General features: G+C 43.5%; 1 protein-coding gene across 3 annotated transcripts; it reads right to left on the reverse strand.

Moving 5' to 3' along the window:
- Positions 1 to 2,611: 2,611 nt before the first annotated feature.
- On the reverse strand, positions 2,612 to 18,037 carry LOC145535946 (uncharacterized). 3 transcript variants are annotated; one of them, XM_081564294.1, is made up of 12 exons: positions 17,803 to 18,023; positions 13,755 to 14,003; positions 13,264 to 13,482; positions 12,035 to 12,206; positions 11,737 to 11,816; positions 9,906 to 10,503; positions 8,717 to 9,074; positions 8,332 to 8,551; positions 7,338 to 7,417; positions 6,724 to 6,862; positions 6,197 to 6,355; positions 2,612 to 2,724 (listed from the first exon to the last, which is right to left on the reverse strand). In XM_081564294.1, the coding sequence occupies exons 8-11, from the start codon at positions 8,471 to 8,473 to the stop codon at positions 6,243 to 6,245; spliced, it is 474 nt and encodes a 157-aa protein (XP_081420420.1). In that variant the 5' UTR covers positions 8,474 to 8,551; positions 8,717 to 9,074; positions 9,906 to 10,503; positions 11,737 to 11,816; positions 12,035 to 12,206; positions 13,264 to 13,482; positions 13,755 to 14,003; positions 17,803 to 18,023; the 3' UTR covers positions 2,612 to 2,724; positions 6,197 to 6,242. The 3 variants fall into 3 exon arrangements, with proteins under 3 accessions (XP_081420420.1, XP_081420422.1, XP_081420421.1); XM_081564296.1 differs by having other exon boundaries at positions 9,767 to 10,503; XM_081564295.1 differs by having other exon boundaries at positions 8,332 to 9,074; positions 9,767 to 10,503; positions 17,803 to 18,037.
- Positions 18,038 to 19,689: the final 1,652 nt, after the last annotated feature.

Genomic DNA, 19,689 nt, shown 5'->3' on the forward strand with positions numbered 1-19,689 from the left:
AGGGAAGTTCTAAGATTGTGACATTTGAGCAACAGCCTAGAGGAGATACCTATCTGGGAGAAAAGTATCCTAGATCCTAGTGGAAAAACTGGGGAGTAAAATCCTGATGTCTCCATTTTACTCCTGGGGAGTAAAATCCTCTCTTTCTCTAGAGAATGACTCAGTTGCCCATGGCCTGGGCCTTAATCACGCTCCCTTCACACACATCAGGGGCCTCTGCCCATCAAGAAAAGGACATTCTCCATTCCTGGGGAGGCTCATGCTGCACACAGGGTCCCTCACAACCTATCCTGCCCAGACTGCCCTCTTGCTGATCTCCCTGCCAATGACTGCTCTAACGGGGGAAAGAGAGGCAGGGATCTCTGCATTTGTGGTGGAGCCTCATGCAAATTGGTGAATGTGAGATTTCCCCCCAGCTGCTTGGAGGCTCAACTCTGTACCTTCCATGATCACATCCCCAGGGAATGTGACGAGTCCATTCCATCCATCAGATAAGAAGCTGGGTGTGTGATGGGGAGACACAGAGACATACCCTGACAGTGAGTCAGCCATAGGGTCCTTGTGGCCCTGTGCCAACGCCCCCCTCCCCCACTCCCTGGCCAGGGTTGTGCTGAGTCTTTCCCGCCTCCTCCAAGGAGCCCAAGCTTCCATCCAGTTCCTCCCCTCCTCATGAGCTGAGACCTTCCCTCTGCACTGGGCCTTGGGCGCCCATCTGCTAACGGTGCCCTCCTTGTTGTGGGTTGGGCAGATGGACTGAGAGAGTGTGTGTACACAGTTTTTGTCACAGGGCCCCTATCAAGGGTGGCAGTCATATCAGCAAGTATTTTTCTTAACAGGATTATTACCTGGGCTTCTGTGAACTGTGCATTATTACCCTCTCTGAGGATGGGGCCCCAAGCTTTTCTCTCTGTAGGGAGGCATGGTAGAAATCGTAGCAAATGTGACATCACAGGCCTGCTTCTAAGGCCCGTGAGAGTGGGGTCCATCCAGCCTCTCTCTTCAGACTGTTCTCGTGTGCAGATGTATGAATAGCTGAGAGGCCCAACCCTCTGGACACAGACCCCCCCCCCCAAACAGTTCTGAGATTTCATGCCCTGGGACAGAGATCTGCAAACAGTTCAGAGTGCTCATCCTGGATGCCAACCCAAAACAGCTCTAATAGGTCACACCTGAGGACACTGATGCACTCCAGCTCAGAAATTCCATCTCTGGCTTCAGATGAATTAGGATCCCTAACAGAAACAGCGTTGCTCACAGCCAGTTCTACAGGGGTAAGTTGTAACCTCTGCGATCCCTGAATGACACTGCGTCGTGAAGGAATTCTGGGTGAAAAACAGGAAGAGGCACACAGTGCTTTGGACAAACTGGCCCTTATTTAGTCACACGCCATATCCTCAGATATGCAGGTGACACCACCCTTATGGCAGAAAGTGAAGAACTAAAGAGCCTCCTGATGAAAGAGAAAGAGGAGAGTGAAAAAGGTGGCTTAAAACTCAACATTCAGAAATCTAAGATCATGGCATCCGGTCCCATCACTTCATGGCGAACAGATGGGGAAACACTGGAAACAGTGTCAGACTTTATTTTTGGGGGCTCCAAAATCACTGCTGATGGTGATTGCAGCCATGAACTTAAAAGACGCTTACTCCTTGGAAGGAAGGTTATGGCCAACCTAGATAGCATATTTAAAAGCAGAGACATTACTTTGCCAACAAAAGTCCGTCTAGTCAAGGCTATGGTTTTTCCAGTGGTCATGTATGGATGTGAGAGTTGGACGGTGAAGAAAGCTGAGCACCGAAGAATTGATGCTTTTGGACTGTGGTGTTGGAGAAGACTCTTGAGAGTCCCTTGGACTGCAAGGAGATCCAACCAATCCATCCTAAAAGAGATCAATCCTGGGTGTTCACTGGAAGGTCTGATGTTGAAGCTGAAACTCCAATACTTGGGCCACCTCATGCGAAGGGCTGACTCATTGGAAAAGACCCTAATGCTGGGTAGGATTGGGGGCGGAAGGAGAAGGGGACGACAGAGGCTGAGATGGTTGGATGGCATAACCGACTCGATGGACATGGGTTTGGGTGGACTCCAGGAGTTGGTGATGGACAGAGAGGCCTGGCGTGCTGCAATTCATGGGGTCGCAGAGAGTCGGACACGACTGAGCGACTGAACTGAACTGAACTGAATCTATATTCAAGACAGCAAGCTAGGAATAGAATGGAACTTACTCTGATAAAGTGTATCTACAAAAAAGCAACGTAAACAGGTCGAAATGGAGAAGATTACTCATTTCCTATCGGGAAAAATGCCGATTATCACCTGCTTTAGTCAAGAGTATTCTGGCTGGTTTGTTCAATCCTGCAAAATGAGGAAAGGTTTAAGGTTTAAGCCAGTAGAAACTGTTGATATTCAAATATTATAGTATATTTTGAAAAGCAAAAATAATCTAGATCTAAATTTGTGGAATTAATATGCATATTTAGAGGAACTGTGGAACAGAAAATCTATATACAAACATTCTATCTCTACATACATCCTCAACTAGGCCATAAAAATCACAAACCATGGATTTTCAATACCATTAAATCCTCGGGGATAAATGTAACAAAAAATGTGCAAGGAGAAAATGAAACTTTATTGACAGAACTTTAACAGTCAAATATACAACATAAGAACAGCACAGACGGCTTCAGTCTATCTTCTTTCAAGCAAATCGTCGCCCTTCACCTATAATATATACATTAAAAAAGTTACTTAGCAGAAATTTCGATGACAGGAGAGGTGTACAGAGTTCATCGCAGTTGTAGTTTTATAAAGTGGACTAAAACAAGAACACTACGGGCGACCCTTTGGCTTACCTTCAGTTAATCCTCTCTAGAGATTTTATAGGCTTTTCAAGCGTATTACCAGTATTTTTAAAAACACACTACCCTTCCTAGTTATACAAGAAAATAAGGACACTGAGTTCAGAACAAATGAAATCAATTGAACCTATCAGAAGGTCGTTTTCAGTAGAGGGCAAAACTGTGTACACATTCAGTAAAATATCTAACAACAAAAAACACCCTAAGAAAAACAAAATACACCAAAACTAAAACCAAAAAATCCCCCAAAAGTATCATTGAACTGTGTTGGTTTGAAATAATATTCCGAATATAGGACAGCTCAACAGTTGTTATCTCTGTTACTGCTTAAGTGAAGTAAAGAAAAAGGCCAGTAGTACATTTGTTTCTTCTCTACTGTGGAAGAGTGTAGAAATTTTCATTTGTTCTAATTTATCCCTGATGTGGTTGTTTTAAGTCAGTTAAACATTTATCCCCCTTTTTACTTGTGGCCCTCTTGTAATTCTAAATGTTTCTTGTCACCTTGGAAAGCATTCCAGTTGGTATAATAAATTATATGGGGACACTAATTTTCAGTCATTACTATCACTGGCGACATCAACATGTGAAGCAGAAATAGGACTTTCTCACAGCCACACCAAAAGAAGAAAGAGAAAAAGGAGAGAAGAAAAGAAACGGGAGAGCTAGAGGGAGTATGAGTGAGAGAGAAAAGCAAGTAGGAAGAGAGAAGAAAATCTGGAAAAGGAGATTTTTTGGTTTGTTTCTGAATGACAATGGCTTTTGAGAGACAACTCTGACCAATTTCAAAAGTTCATCCACGGTATCTTGTGATGTTTACTTATTTAGTTACTCTGGGCTATGTTAAATAATATTTCTTTTTCTACCCTATTAGACACATCCCATCAATATTCTAAAAATATGTGAGTTCCAGATTATACTCTGTTTTAATTCTGTAATCTACTGTTAGTGTCTTGTTCATATTTCTTATTAGGTATACTTGGGCTTTGTCCATTTTCTTCACAATCATGTAAACTGAGAGGAATGGACTGGCAATTTGGGGTTGGCAGATACAAACTATCACATTCAGAATGGATAAACAACAAGGTCCTACTATACAGCACAGGGAACTATGTCCAATCTCCTGTGATAAATCACAACAGAAAAGAATATTAAAAAATATGTGTGTATATATATGTGTGTTACAAAATTATGTAAATTACCACATTGTGTTTATTTATTAGTTGAGTTTATTTTCCTCTTCCTGACGATTCATACCTGTCTTTTATTAAGTATCTTTTTCTTTTTCCGTTAGGTTTATTCTGTTGCTCTTTTTCTTACCTGTTTGTTGGGGGTAGGATTTTATATTTATGTACTTTATAATTAATGTATTTTTCTTTTTAAATACCATACATATTTAGGGCTAAGATGTTTCTAAGAGAACATTTTAATCATGTTCTGTAGTTACTTGCAAGTAGTCTGAAAGTTGTCCTTTCATCTACATGTTCTAATGGAATGGAACAAAAAGGTAAAGTGAAAATATTTAGAAGGCTAATACACAGTAAAATCTTCCCTAACCATGAAGTTCTTCCTGTAAAATTAGAACCATGCAATTAATTGTCAGCAATCTGGAGAACACCTATGTGAAAGATACTACGCTGATTACGTGGGAAGAACTAGAGTTACAGACTTTAACCTTCAAAACTTTTTAAACTCACGTATCAAAGAGGAAAAATAACATATTTGATATAGTGAGAGACGATTATATCGTGAGGCTCAGATTTTTACTAGTTCCTTAAGAGTGAGAGTTGGGTGTATGGCAAAAACCATCAGAGTAGTGTAAAGTAATGATCCTCCACTTAAAATAAGCAAAAAAACGCCCCCCAAAACAGACCAAACATGGGGGCAGGTAGTGTGCTTAGCATGTGTATCTCACTCACACCTGCCTGGAATATCACTGACTAAATGCACTCTCTCAACTTGATCAGCCACAGAAACAGGAAACTAGACTACCTTTTGCCATTTTATTATTCAGTCATATCATGCTTCAATGGGGAAAGGATTTAAAATGCAACTAATTTTCTTAAGAGCTAGAGAATTCAGAATTTGAGAGAATTTAACAAACATCAAGCAGAATGTTGGCTCATTTTCTTTTTTAAAAAAATTAATTTTTTAATTTTAATTGGAGGCTAATTACTTTACAATAGTGTGGTGTTTTTTGCAATACATTGATATGAATCAGCCACGGGTGTACATGGGTCCCCCATCAGAAAATGAAATCTCAATTCCCCTGTTATAATTTGACTCTAGATGATATTTTATGATAAATCAATCAAGAAAAACAGAGTACTCTTGTATGCATTCCATCGAAGGGAATCAGAGAGTGCAAAAATCAGCATGGAAAAATTGGCATTTTAGTGTATCTGTTCTGAATTCACAACTTATATGAATAAAGTTCAGTTTAGAAGTTAAGGGATTTACCTGAATCACACACATTATGTTAAAGCTGGTACTAGAACCTACTGAGCATATTTCATGTAAACTGATATTTATTACAAATGCATTCCGTATTTGTTACAAGCAGAAATTAGAAAAGAACCTGAAAATTATTAGCTGTTGCTTAAAGTACTTATACTCAAGGAAAGAAAACGGTTTCCTTTTGAATCAGTTCTATTGAGAAGGATGAAACTGGAGCCCATTATACAGAGTGAAGTAAGCCAGACAGAAAAACACCAATACAGTATACTAATGCATATATATGGAATTTGAAAGATGGTAACGATAACCCTATATGCGAGACAGAATAAGAGACACAGATGCATAGAACAGTCTTATGGACTCTGAGGGAGAAGGTGAGGGTGGGACGTTCTGAGAGAATAGCATTGAAACATGTATATTATCATATGTGAAACAGAACATCATTCCAGGTTCGATGCATGAGACAAATGCTCAGGGCTGGGGCAGTGGGATGACCCGGAGGGATGGGAGGGGGAGGGAGGTGTGGGGGGGGTTCAGGATGGGGAACACATGTAAACCCATGGCTGATTCATGTCAATGTATGGCAAAAACCACTACAATATTGTAAAGTAATTAGCCTCCAACTAAAATAAATAAATTTATTTAAAAATAAAAAAAAAAGGAAAACGGTTTCCTATTTTCAGTTCGATATGGCTTTGATCCTGTCTCTTTATTGGAAAGTCTGTAAGTCAGGCACTCAGGCATCTGGGATGTGAACTGTCTTTCAAAGAATATGTGAATTCTATTATTAAAATAATAGTAATGTTCCCTCTATATTATTAAAGATACAATATTCTGAAAAACAGAAACCACATAAATTACTTTCTGAATGGATGACATACCTGCTTCTGGCATTTCAACAGGCTCTATATTTGACGCAATCTCCTCCTAGACATCAGGACCATCTCCACCTTGACCCCCAGTCTTTGCCACAGCCAATTCCGGGAGATCAAGTTCCAGGTCAGAATCATTAAAAAAATACATCAATTCAGCTGTAAAACCTACAATATAAACAAGGGAATGATGATATTCATTCCCTCAGTGTTATGAATTAAAAGCCTTAGGTTAGGATGGTAAAAATGTGATGAGTAAGAAATTCAGGAGCATTATTCCAGGAATGTTTTGCTGGAGAAAAAGAAAGCAGAATTTTCCGAAAGTCATTACCATTTTCCTTTTCCAGGGTTGTCCTCAGACAACTTAGATGCTCCCCCGACTTGTCTTGAAAACAAGGGAAAACTTCACCAACCACACGAACCTGCAAACTATACTCTCCTCAGTTTTTTAGGAACTGTCTGAAGTCCTTTTCTAATGTTTCCTTTCCTCCACTCACTGGGTATGTCTTAAGGCAAGATGCACTGATACACTTTACCTTGACAGGCATGCTGCAGCTTCTCTTCACCACGATCCACTGGATGCTCTTCATGTACTTCCTCCTTTGCAGGTGTGATATCATGAATTTCAGCTGGTGGTTCCCCTTGTTGAGGTTGCTCAACACTGGGCTGCTGGTCCTAGTAGAGTGGGCATGCAAATAAAAACCTTTTGTTGTTAATACATCTAATAGCATAAATATACATAAGACACAGATGTATCTGATCATAAGTAAACCTAACAACATTTTCCCAACACAATTCTATGTACTTACTTTTAATAAAGTTTCTCTTCCCACAGAGAAAAGTTAACTCCCAAAAGAGTTACTCAGAAAGACTTTGGAAGCTATTTAACTCTATGTTGGGATGGAAGTATGCAATCTGTTGTTAATAAGCAGGAGGAGGGAGTCACTGGGCACATTTCCAGGGAATTTAACAGTATACTCATCCAGGCAACGCCAGACTGTAATATATCTGGATCAATGTTCCTTCCTAAGACACACTGTCACCCTTTATCAGCATGAAAGACCTTTATCACTGCATCTGTACTACTTAACATCATTTTCTCAAAAATAAACTTCTGCTAATAGAAAACACCAAATGGTAAGGTACTCACAACCACAGGTGCATCCAGCTGGGAGGACTCTTGATCTATAGGTCCCAGTGTTGATGCCACTTGCCCACTCATATTTCTCCCTGAAAGTAGAATGTTGTGATTTAGAAAATGTATTTATGACTAGAGCTATATTTGATCACTTTTATGGCCATATGTTGACTTATTACTTTTTTTAAAAATGTGAAAATACTTTCAAAAGAAAACGATGGTTAAGTATGAGTGTACATGCATTCCAATCACACTAAATACAGTTACTAGAAAAGCCATTTTTGTCTTTGCTAAGCTGGCAGAGAAATTACCTTAAGGTACACAGGAAGGCTCAATTTTTGTGAGGAAGTTTGATTTCACAACAGAATTCTCCATTATGAAGATATTTAGTGAAATACTGCTAAGAGTTAAAAATTCAGGACTATTCCTTTTGTCACACTCCTATTCACCAGACATATCTCCCCCAACTCCCTTGGAATTCAGCTGGAACTAGAAGGCTCAGTCTTTACAGCCTGACTATGGCGATTTTCTCAGTGTCTGGGGCTGAAGTGAGTCTGCATGCAGAGCAACCGGTCCACGTCTCCCTTGACACCTTATCACAAAACCCGGGAGACAGTCACAACCCACCCCCCCACCCGCGGTCCGGTTTCTAGGCCTTTCCTTAATCGCCCACCCCGCCCCCTGCCCAGGTCCCACTGCCGGCCCCAGATTCTGTGCTCTGTCATCAGTTCCAGGGCCCCAGTGGACCAGATATTTCAAATAGCACTCCCAAGTCTCACCCCCACCATCACCCGACCCCTGCCCTCTTCTGCCCACCGAGCTTCCTCTCCAGCCACCAGGGCAAGAACTATGGCATCACGACACCTCTGAAGAGCAAGATGACGACCTCGAGGGCCTTCCTCCTCAAAGGCCCGAAAACGCACTGCCCGACCCGCCCGAAACTCGCTGGCTCCCCCTCACACGCTCGCACACATCAACTCCAGACAGGACAGATCTGTGGACCTACCCGGTGACTCGAAAGCAGCGAGAAGGAACCGGGACTGAGTAAACACAACCGCCTCAGGCCCAACGCTCCTCACAGAATCTGCGCTACTTATGCGCACCAAGGCGCATGCGCAGTAGCGGGTGTACGGGCACACACTGCGCATGCTCCCTGAGTTCCGCGTGTGCCGAGCACGTTGAGCTTTTCTCGCTACTGAGGTAAGAGTCCTGGAACCGCAGGGTCTCTGGAGGATGAGAAAGGGGGTTGAAGACTGTATTTTTTTCCTTCCAGTGCAGTCTTTCTTACGCATCCACAAACTGTGGTGATAGGTAGTCCCAGGTTACCCTTAGTGGAGAATGTGTCTCAGGAAGACATTTATGACAGGAATAGACATTACTGGTTTGAATACCTATTTTTATACATGCTTTGATGAACCATTTCCTTCTCTGCTTCTGGGTTTTCCATCATGCTTGCAATGGCTTTACTCACTTCCATAGAACAGACACAGAAATATGTACCTCCGTTTCCATCTGTTGCTTGGAGCATTGCACATTTATATCTCTGAACTGGTAACTGATTTCTCAGAATATACCTCTGGTTCCTGTACAATATTCTTCTTTTAGCATCGGACTTGACTTTCACCACCAGACACATCCACAGCTGGGGGCTGTTTCCACTTTAGCTTAGCCTTTTCATTCCTTTTGTAGCTATTTCTTCACTCTTCTCCGGTAGCATATTCTTCTTATTCTCAAGAATTTCGGTACTTCCTAGGCGTTTTAATTTTAGCCAATTTTACCCAAGAGAAAGGAAAACATATTCACACAAGGACCATTACTAAAATATCCTACTCATGTACTCTTAATAGCCAAAACTAGAAACAACCAAACTATTCAACAACTGGTATGTAGATGAAAGAAAAAAAGAGTATACTCATGCATAAGAATACTACACAGTCATTTCAAAAGGAACTACTAATGCATGTAACAGCAAGGAGGCATCTCAGCTGTGCCACTGAGAGATGTCAGACACAGAAAGCTATGTGTTATATGATTTCATGTCAATGGATTTCTGGAAAACGCACAACTATAGGCACAGAAATGTATCTGTGGTTGCCAGGGTATAGGAATGGAGGAAGGAATCTGAATGCAAATAGCCGGAGGGAGCATTTGCTTTTTTTTTTTTTTTTTTTTTAATAAATTTATTTATTTTAGTTGGGGGCTAATTACTTTACAATATTGTAGTGGCTTTTGCCATACATTGACATGAATCAGCTATGGGTTTACATGTGTTCCCCATCCTGAACCCCCCTCCCACCCACTCTCCATCCCATCCCTCTGGGTCATCCCATTGCCCCAGCCCTGAGCATTTGTCTCATGCATCGAACCTGGAATGGTGTTCTGTTTCACATATGATAATATACATGTTTCAATGCTATTCTCTCAGAACGTCCCACCCTCACCTTCTCCCTCAGAGTCCATACGACTGTTCTATGCATCTCTGTCTCTTATTCTGTCTCGCAATAGGGTTATGGTTACCGTCTTTCAAATTCCATATATATGCATTAGTATACCGTATTGGTGTTTTCCTTTCTGGCTTACTTCACTCTGAATAATGGGCTCCAGTTTCATCCATCTCAATAGAAATGATTCAAATGTATTCTTTCTAATGGCTGAGTAATATTCCATTGGGTATATGTACCAATGCTTCCTTATTCATTCGTCTGCTGATGGACATCTAGGTTGCTTCCATGTCCTGGCTATTGTAAACAGTGCTGTGATGAACACTGGGCTACACGTGTCTCTTTCAATTCTGGTTTCCTTGGTGTGTATGCCCAGCAGAGGGATTGCTGTGTCGTATGGCAGTTCTATTCCCAGTTTTTTAAGGAATCTCCACACTGTTCTCCATAGTGGCTGTACTAGTTTGCATTCTCACCCGAGGGAGCATTTTCAAACCAACGGGACGTTTTCTACCTTTTTGTTGTGGTAGCATTTACGCAATGGTATGCATATGTCAAAACTCGACAAACAGGAATGCTTTAAAGCATTGACTTCTCTTGTATATAAATTATGTCTCAAGCTTCTCTTCACCACGATCCACTGGATCCTCTTCATTTATTTCCTCCTTTGCCGGTGTGATATCCTGCATTTCAGCTGGTGGTTCCCCTTGTTGAGGTTGCTCAACACTGGGCTACTGGTCCTAGTAGAGTGGGCATGCAAATAAAAACCTTTTGTTGTTAATACATCTAATAGCATAAATATACATAAGACACAGATATATCTGATCATAAGTTAACCTAACAACATTTTCCCAACACAATTCTATGTACTTACTTTTAATAAAGTTACTCTTCCCACAGAGAAAAGTTAGCTCCCCTAAGAGTTACCCAGAAAGACTTTGGAAGCTATTTAAATCTATGTTGGGATGGAAGTATGCAATCTGTTGTTAATAAGCAGGAGGAAGGGAGTCACTGGGCACATTTCCAGGGAATTTAACGGTATACTCATCCAGGCAACACCAGACTGTAATATATCTGGATCAATGTTCCTTCCTAAGACAAACTGTCACCCTTTATCAGCATGAAAGACCTTTATCGCTGCATCTGTACTACTTACTGAGAGGGCAACCGGCAGGAAGGCCAGGAGTCTCCAAACGGAGGAAATAGGCTGCAAGTGTCAGACATTTTCTCTCTCTCTTAAGCGGCAGGATGAAACAAACTAGGGATATTGTTTCCCTTCTCTATACAAATTTAAAAGAGGTTTCTCTGAAAATACTGTGTTGCCATGACACCTGGTTTCACCTGAAGTTAACTATTCTCAAACTTTGAGTTAACCAATCCTTTTTTCTTATGGAAATGTTTGTCTTAAGCTATGTTATTGTACTCTGCATTTACCCCAAGCGCTGTCTTCCGCCTAATGGCTCAGAACTTACTTGACAAACCAGTATGTTATACTCAGACATTGTTCCCCTAATCTATGTAAATGAAACTATTTGCATGATCTGCCTTTCTGCAAAATTCAAGTCAATCGTTTTATGACCCGGGATGTCTGGTGCCCAGATTATTCCAAAATACATCTTATGGATGAGGGGCCTGGTGCCATTCTGAGTTTAAGACATTCCTTTCTTTCATTAACAAACTGCTAGTGACTATGTATCATCCAGCTGAAGACTAGCAGGGGAGTACTCTTTCTACCCCCTTCCGATGCCTATGTCAGAAGCTTTCTCTATCTCGTTTACACTTTAATAAAACTTGATCACACCAAAGCTCTGGGCGATCCAGCCTCGTCTCTGGCCCCGGATTGAATTCTTCTCCTCCAGAGGCCAAGAATCCCGGCCGTCTTTCTGCGGCTCAGCAACGACCTCACTACTTAACAATATTTTCTCCAAAATAAACTTGTGCTAATAGAAAACATCAAATGGTAAGGTACTCACAACCACAGGTTCACCCAGCTGGGAGCACTCTTGATCTACAGGTCCCAATGTTGATGCCACTTGCAAACTCATATTTCTCCCTGAAAGTAGAATATTGTGATTTAGAAAATGTATTTAAGAGTACAGCTATATTTGATCACTTTTATGACCATACGTTGACTTATTATTTTTTAAAAAATGTGAAAATACTTTCAAAAGAAAACTCTGGTTAAGTACGAGTGTACATGCATTCCAAGTACACCAAATACAGTTGCTAGAAAAGCCATATTTGTCTTTGCTAAGCTGGCAGAGAAATCACCTTAAGGTACACAGGAAGGCTGAACTTTTGTGAGGAAGTTTGATTTCACAACAGAATTCTCCATCATGAAGATATTTAGTGAAACGCTGCTAGGAATTAAAAATCCAGGACTGTTCCTTTTGTCACACTCCTTTTCACCAGACATATCTCCCCCAACTCCCTTGGAATTCAGCTGGAACAAGAAGAAAGGCTCAGTCTTTACAGCCTGATTTTCTCAGGGTCTGGGGCTGAGGTGAGTGCATGCAGAGCAACTGGTCCACGTCTCCCTTGACACCTTATCACAAAACCCGGGATAATGAAGAAGGAATTCCTGGGGCCTGGACTCCATCTTAGGCCTGTTGGTGCTGATCATGCTCGGCCACCTCTCTAATGGACTCTGAACTCTGTGCCTAGTGCCTGTGAAAACGACAATAGAAGGATAAGACCCCCTCCGGACAGGGGAACCTTGAAGATCCTATCCAGGTTACTCATCGCCTAAGAGAAAACATACACTAATCACCCCTGTCTCTGGACAGGCCGTAAATGTTTCTGTACCTATCGGAGTGTAACCTCCGGCTTATTGATTATTGGCCAACTGTTTAACTGTTTGAACACATAACACCTAAATGATGAGATTACTGTGATTGTATTTACCCTTCCTTTGTTTATGTAAGTCTCCAGGAATTTGGGGTGGTGAGTTCGGACACGTACACATGGGGTATAAAAGATTTTCACAAATGCTGGTCGGGGTCCTTGGCTAAGAGGAGACTCTGCCTTGGGCCCGCCGGTGTAATAAACTGCCCTCCATTACCTGCATTGTCCCTCTGAGTGAGTTTGTTCCCCAAAACGCGTGGCTATAACAATACAGTCACAACCCCCCCGCGGTCCGGTTTCTAGGCCTTTCCTTAATCGCCCACCCCGCCCCCTGCCCAGGTCCCACTGCCGGCCCCAGATTCTGTGCTCTGTCGTCAGTTCCAGGGCCCCAGTGAACCAGATATTTCAAATAGCACTCCCAAGTCTCCCCCCCACCATCACCCGACCCCTGCCCTCTTCTGCCCACCGCCCTTCCCCTCCAGCCACCAGGGCAAGAACTATGGCGTCGCGACACCTCTGAGGAGAAAGATGACGACCTCGAGGGCTTTCCTCCTCAAAGGCCCCAGATCGCACTGCCCGACCCGCCCGAAACTCGCTGGCTCCCCCTCACACACTCGCACACTTCAACTCCAGACAGGACAGATCTGTGGACCTACCTGGTGACTCGCAAGCAGTGAGAAGGAACCGGGACTGAATAAACCCAACCGCCTCAGGCCCAACGCTCCTCACAGAACGCTCAGGATGTATGTGCACCAAGGCGCATGCGCAGCAACGGGTGCACGTGCACACACTGCGCATGCTCCCGGAGTTCGGCGTGTGCCGTGCACGTTGAGGTTTTCTCGCCACTGAGGTGGAGTCCTGGAACGGCAGGGTCTCTGGAGGATGAGAAAGGGGCTTGAAGACTATATATTTTTCCTTCCAGGGCAGTCTTTCTTATGCATCCACAAACTGGTGATAGGTAGTCCCAGGTTACCCTTAGTGGAGAATGTGTCTCAGAAAGACATTCGTGACAGAAACAGACATTACGGTTTTTAATACCTATTTTTATACATGCTTTGATGAACCATTTCCTTCTCTGCTTCTGGGTTTTCCATCACGCTTGCGATGGCTTTACTCACTTCCATGGAAGAGACACAGAAATACATACCTCTGTTTCCATCTGTTGCTTGCAGCACTGCACCTTTATATCTCTGAACTGGTAACTGATTTCTCAGAATATACCTCTGGTTCCTGTACAATATTGTTCTTTTAGCATCGGACTTGACTTTCACCACCAGACACATCCACAGCTGGGGGTTGTTTCCACTTTGGCTTAGCCTTGTCATTCCTTCTGTAGCTATTTCTTCACTCGTCTCCAGTAGCACATTCTTCTTATTCTCAGGAATTTTCGTACTTACTAGGAGTTTTAATTTTACCCAAGACAAAGGAAAACATATTCACACAAGGACCATTACTAAAATATCCTACTCATGTACTCCTAATAGCCAAAAACCAGAAACAGCCCAACTATTCAACAACTGGCATATAGATGAAAGAGAAACAAAAGTGTATACTCGTGCAGGAGAATACTACACAGTCATTTCAAAAGGAACTCCTAATGCATGTAACAGCAAGGATGCATCTCAGCTGTGCCACTGAGAGATGTCAGACACAGAAGGCTATGTGTTATATGATTTCATGTCAATGGATTCCTGGAAAAGGCACAACTATAGGCACAGAAATATATCTGCGGTGGCCAGGGTATAGGAATGGAGGAAGGAGTCTGAATGCAAATAGCCCAAAGGAGCATTTTCAAACGAATGGGGCGTTTTCTACATTTTTGTTGTGGTAGCATTTACGCAATGGTATGCATATGTGAAAACTCGACAAACGGTAATGCTTTAAAGCATTGACTTCTATTGTATATAAATTATATCTCAATACCTCTCACTTTTTTTTAAAAGGAAAAGGAACTTTTAAGTATGTAAATACTGGTTATTGTATCCATCTAGACCATGAGCTCATAAACATAAAAATCTTATTTGGAATTCTTTCCAGACCTGGCCAACTTCCAGGATTTCCCATGACACCTTTGTACCCTTATGACAGGACACAGAAACTTGGTCTTAACCATGTTTACAATTCCCTCTCCTTCACTTCAAGTCCATATTCTTGCTGAGTTCTGTCACTTTTACTTCGAAAATCTCTAATGCATCTACTTTTTCCAAAGTCCACCGCATCTGCTCTAGTCCAAAGCCTCCCTCCATTTAATTGTCAACCCCCTTGAGTTTGTGTCATACCCCTTGGGTTTGTGCATCAGAGAAAACAGACAACCCTGTCACATGCTCTCAGTGAAGACAGCCTGGCAGTAGGGAAAATAAGACCATGCCTCTGCTCCAGTAGTGCCTAGACACGTTGTCCACGTCAATCAGAACTGAGGACTTCTTGTAAAAAGTGCAGATGCCATGATCTACATTCAGTGGATCTCACTCAGTGCGGCTACAACAGTGCCCTAGAATCTGTGAGATTACACTATACTTGGGAAACTTTCAGGGACTTTATTAAACCCCTTTGGTAGCGAGACTCAGCAAAATAAGGGAAATAGAGATCGGAACAGATATTAGAAAAAATATATAGATAATCGACAAAACCCAAAGCTGGCTCTTTCAAAAGGTCACTACGAATTCATAAATTTCCAACCAGAAGAATAAAACAAAAGCAAGATAACTATAGACAAAACTTGCCAATATCAGGAAAGAAATAGGTTACAGATTCCACAGAAATTAAAAGGCTTCTATGAATAAGTTTATAGTCATAGAATAACTACATCTGGCAATTTAGGTGAAGCGGAACAAACTATCAAATTTCAGTGAAAAAGAAACAGATAACCTATTTTAAAAGCAAGCTTGTAGTTGAAAAATTTACAGAAAAGAAATCTCCAGCCCCAGGTGGTATCCCAGGCACAAAAGAGAAGGGGAGGGAAAGAAAGGGTAGGGACAGGGACAAAGTAAAAAAAAAAAAAAAAAAAAATATATATATATATATATATATATATATATATATATATATATCACTCCAATCATTTAATCAAGGTGATTTGGGCCAAATCCAAGCAATGTGATGAGACCATTCATTTTTTTTTCTCATTGTCCTCCAGCTTCCCCTTCCTGCCTCTCTCCTTTGCCCCAGTTCCCTTTCTCCTTCTTAAGTCCTGCCCTCCATCAAGGGCAGGCAACGATATGAGGCATGATTCCCACATTAAAACTGAGGTACGCTGCTCGGCTGACATTCAACGCGGATGCTATCATCCCTGCAGCTGGTACACTCAAGTTCTCTGTCTCTCCTGATGGACCAGAAGGTTTCACTCCTAATTTCAGGTATAGGTAGGAGAGAAGGTGCAGGGCACATGTTGGAGCCTTGAGTCCTTCATCTGTGAAATGCAGATGACCACAAACTGGGGGACAAACAGAAATAGCAGCACCAGGCCCCTTTCAATGAGAGCTACGAGCCAAACCCAGTGCATCACAGGACTCCTTGACATTCAGGAGCACGCCAAGTAGATTTCTATGCCAGGACTGTTGCATTTGTTGTTCCTTCTGCCTGGAATGCTCTTCCCTTAGGTAACCCCACGACCTGCTCCCTCACTTCCTCCAGATCTCTGCTTACTTGGCATCTTTCAGGGAGACTTTCCCTCATTATCTTGAAGAAAATCATAATATCATACCCACATACACCTTTTCCCCTGATCTAGCAATATCTTTCTTCATAGTGCCTGCCACCCTTGATTTACTTACTGACCACCAAGTCTATGCAATGAGAGACTTGGTTAGTTTTGCCCTGTCCCAAGCTCCTCCAATAGTGCTCAGGTCTATGGCAGGTGCTCAGAAAACATTTGCTGAAGGACAGTCTGGAGGCAGGCCCTTTAAACACATTGCTAACATGCACAGGTACCCTCCAAGATGGGCACTGGCCCCACTGTATTAATTATGATACATACTGAGATTTCACGAGGCAAGTGATACACTCAACAACACACAGTCAGCATGTCAGGTTCCCGGCTTCAGAATCATATCTGCCAGCTACCAAATCCTCACTTCCTGGACAGAGACCTCACAGCCAAGAACGTAAGAGGTTTTATTTCTAACACGAAGACTTCCAACAGCTCATAGACAGCCAGAGACACCAAAAAGAGCTCACTGAATCTCTGCACAGAGAGCACACAACTCGAGTCTCAGACGCTCAAACACAACAGAGACCATAACCATACACGCTGTGACAGAGACCCTGCAAACAGTCCAAAGTCTTCCAGACAGAAACAAATGCGAACTGCACAGATGCTTCACATCATGGAGACTGACTCCCAAACCACGCGGACACTTACCGACCTAATACAAACCCTCCTAAACGGAAAGGCAGAAGTTTTAATAACTCAAGAATATCATATAATCTTAAGACAAAGTTCCCAGACAAAGGAAAAATTTGCAACCTCTGCATAGAGCCCCAGGCAGCTGATCCTTTACACCTTTAGACTAACCCATCCTTAAAGCAGCACAGAGGCATCACAACTTGGAACCCAGAATCAAAAAGCTCAGTGATCTCACATTCTGGGGTGCAGACCCCTAACACAGAGATCTCACACACAGGGACTGAAAGGCAAGAAACCTCCAAAGATGCACATCCCGGTATACAGGCACACATCCTAGAGGCTTTGTATTATGGCTCACAAAATCCACTCACATCAAATGTCCCATCACTCACAATTCCGCCCAAAGGCTCAAGATCAAATGTAGCCAAACAGCACCCGTGTTGTCACACGTAGCAACACACAATCCCAAGGTGCCAGATACAGTATACTCTCCAGGGAGAGACACCAAACTCAGAGACCTCTCCCTGGACATGAATTGCGTGCATTTGTGTGAAGACCGTGCGCTGCCACAGGATCCAGACTGAGCGAGAGCTAAACAAGACTGAAACGCAGTCACCATGCACGGCCAGTGACCGCGCCAAACCTCGCCACTAACCAGAGCAGCTATTCGACCCCTTTGGGAAAAGCAATAAAACTCGGAGGAAAATTGCATGCTCTGCATCGTTGCGCACGCTAACGCAGGCGCACGCGTATACACGCGCCTCTCGCCCTCAGTTCCAGTTCTGTGCCCACAGCGCCCGCAATCACGCGGTGACCAGTCACTACCCAGAAAGCTTCTCTGACGCCATACCCAAACCGACAGCAGGTCTCTCGCTCCGTAGTCGTCCCACCAACGAAGGGGTGGAGTTGGAAAAGAGACGAAGAAAGTTTCCGCTGAATACCAGTGTCCACTCGGATTCGAAAGCAGCGGGAAGACGAAGAGGAGCGAATCGGGATAGACCCAGAGGCGCCCTGAGCGCCGCGCCTGGGAACTGTGGTCCATGCCTGACGCGGTGTAAGGGGGCCCTCCCTGCTGTGGAACGCCCTCTCCCAATGGTACCTTCCAGAGTGGGGGGGGGGTCTTACCGCTTCCCCTCAGTGGTATATCCCAGGACAGAACTGTTTCATCTCGCGCGCCCCTTGCTGGTGGAATTGGGGAACAGCAGATATAGATGCCCGGGGACCATTCCAGGATGATCCGCCAAGGGCGGAAGGGCAAGGTTAGGGTGAAAACCCCACAGATTGCTGCCATCTTGGACTCAAAAAGAAGTCTTCATAAACTGAAGATTACTTGTCTATAGTGACCACTGTCGTAACAAAGAGCATTGAAAGCATTTTATCTATGCTGCGCATCGTAGTTGTTTGAGCTTTCCGGTTTAAGGCAGAAATATCCAGCCACAGTCCCCCAGTGGGCAGGATAAGTAAAGCTTCCGACTGGAATCTGAGGTCCTGGCGTGGGGAAGGCCTCTGACGTTGACCGCGAGTAATATGTGAAAAAGACAACAGGACCTTCCATTCTGTTAGGAAAGGGGTCAATTTCGAGGGGACCCAAGGACACCACCTCGTAGGTGAGATAAAGATCACAGCTTTGTCATCATCTTATCATCCCTGAATATGTTCTCTAGCAGAATCCTCAGCCTGTCTAGCTAAGCTTCTCTCAACAGGCTTAACTGTCTGTTCATTCCGTTGTTCATGCATTCTCTCCAAAGTATGTGTCAAGCACAAATTTGTGTGCTTGGAAAGAGAAAATCGACCTTTTCCTCATGGAGCTTACATTCTGTTGGGATCATGTGGTCCCCAAATACAAGTAATTTATCAGGTGTTTGTAACTGCCATGATTAACATTAAATTGGGATAGTGAAATAGAGAGAGGGGATGATATCTAGAAAGAGTGGTCAGGGAAGTTCTAAGATTGTGACATTTGAGCAACAGCCTAGAGGAGATACCTATCTGGGAGAAAAGTATCCTAGATCCTAGTGGAAAAACTGGGGAGTAAAATCCTGATGTCTCCATTTTACTCCTGGGGAGTAAAATCCTCTCTTTCTCTAGAGAATGACTCAGTTGCCCATGGCCTGGGCCTTAATCACGCTCCCTTCACACACATCAGGGGCCTCTGCCCATCAAGAAAAGGACATTCTCCATTCCTGGGGAGGCTCATGCTGCACACAGGGTCCCTCACAACCTATCCTGCCCAGACTGCCCTCTTGCTGATCTCCCTGCCAATGACTGCTCTAACGGGGGAAAGAGAGGCAGGGATCTCTGCATTTGTGGTGGAGCCTCATGCAAATTGGTGAATGTGAGATTTCCCCCCAGCTGCTTGGAGGCTCAACTCTGTACCTTCCATGATCACATCCCCAGGGAATGTGACGAGTCCATTCCATCCATCAGATAAGAAGCTGGGTGTGTGATGGGGAGACACAGAGACATACCCTGACAGTGAGTCAGCCATAGGGTCCTTGTGGCCCTGTGCCAACGCCCCCCTCCCCCACTCCCTGGCCAGGGTTGTGCTGAGTCTTTCCCGCCTCCTCCAAGGAGCCCAAGCTTCCATCCAGTTCCTCCCCTCCTCATGAGCTGAGACCTTCCCTCTGCACTGGGCCTTGGGCGCCCATCTGCTAACGGTGCCCTCCTTGTTGTGGGTTGGGCAGATGGACTGAGAGAGTGTGTGTACACAGTTTTTGTCACAGGGCCCCTATCAAGG

The sequence above is a fragment of the Giraffa tippelskirchi genome, chromosome X (assembly GCF_054371585.1).
Source record: "Giraffa tippelskirchi isolate mGirTip1 chromosome X, T2T-mGirTip1v1.2.pri, whole genome shotgun sequence".
Lineage (NCBI taxonomy): Eukaryota > Metazoa > Chordata > Mammalia > Artiodactyla > Giraffidae > Giraffa > Giraffa tippelskirchi.

Bases quoted from the DNA above. Each gene is read 5' to 3' on its own strand.
- LOC145535946 (XM_081564295.1), bottom strand. From the start codon at position 8,617: ATGCGTAAGAAAGACTGCACTGGAAGGAAAAAAATACAGTCTTCAACC. The intron at 6,863-7,337 runs GTGAGTACCTTA...CCACTCTACTAG, and splicing joins AGCTGGATGCACCTGTGGTT to GACCAGCAGCCCAGTGTTGA. The intron at 6,356-6,723 runs GTAAAGTGTATC...TTTATATTGTAG, and splicing joins GCTGCAGCATGCCTGTCAAG to GTTTTACAGCTGAATTGATG.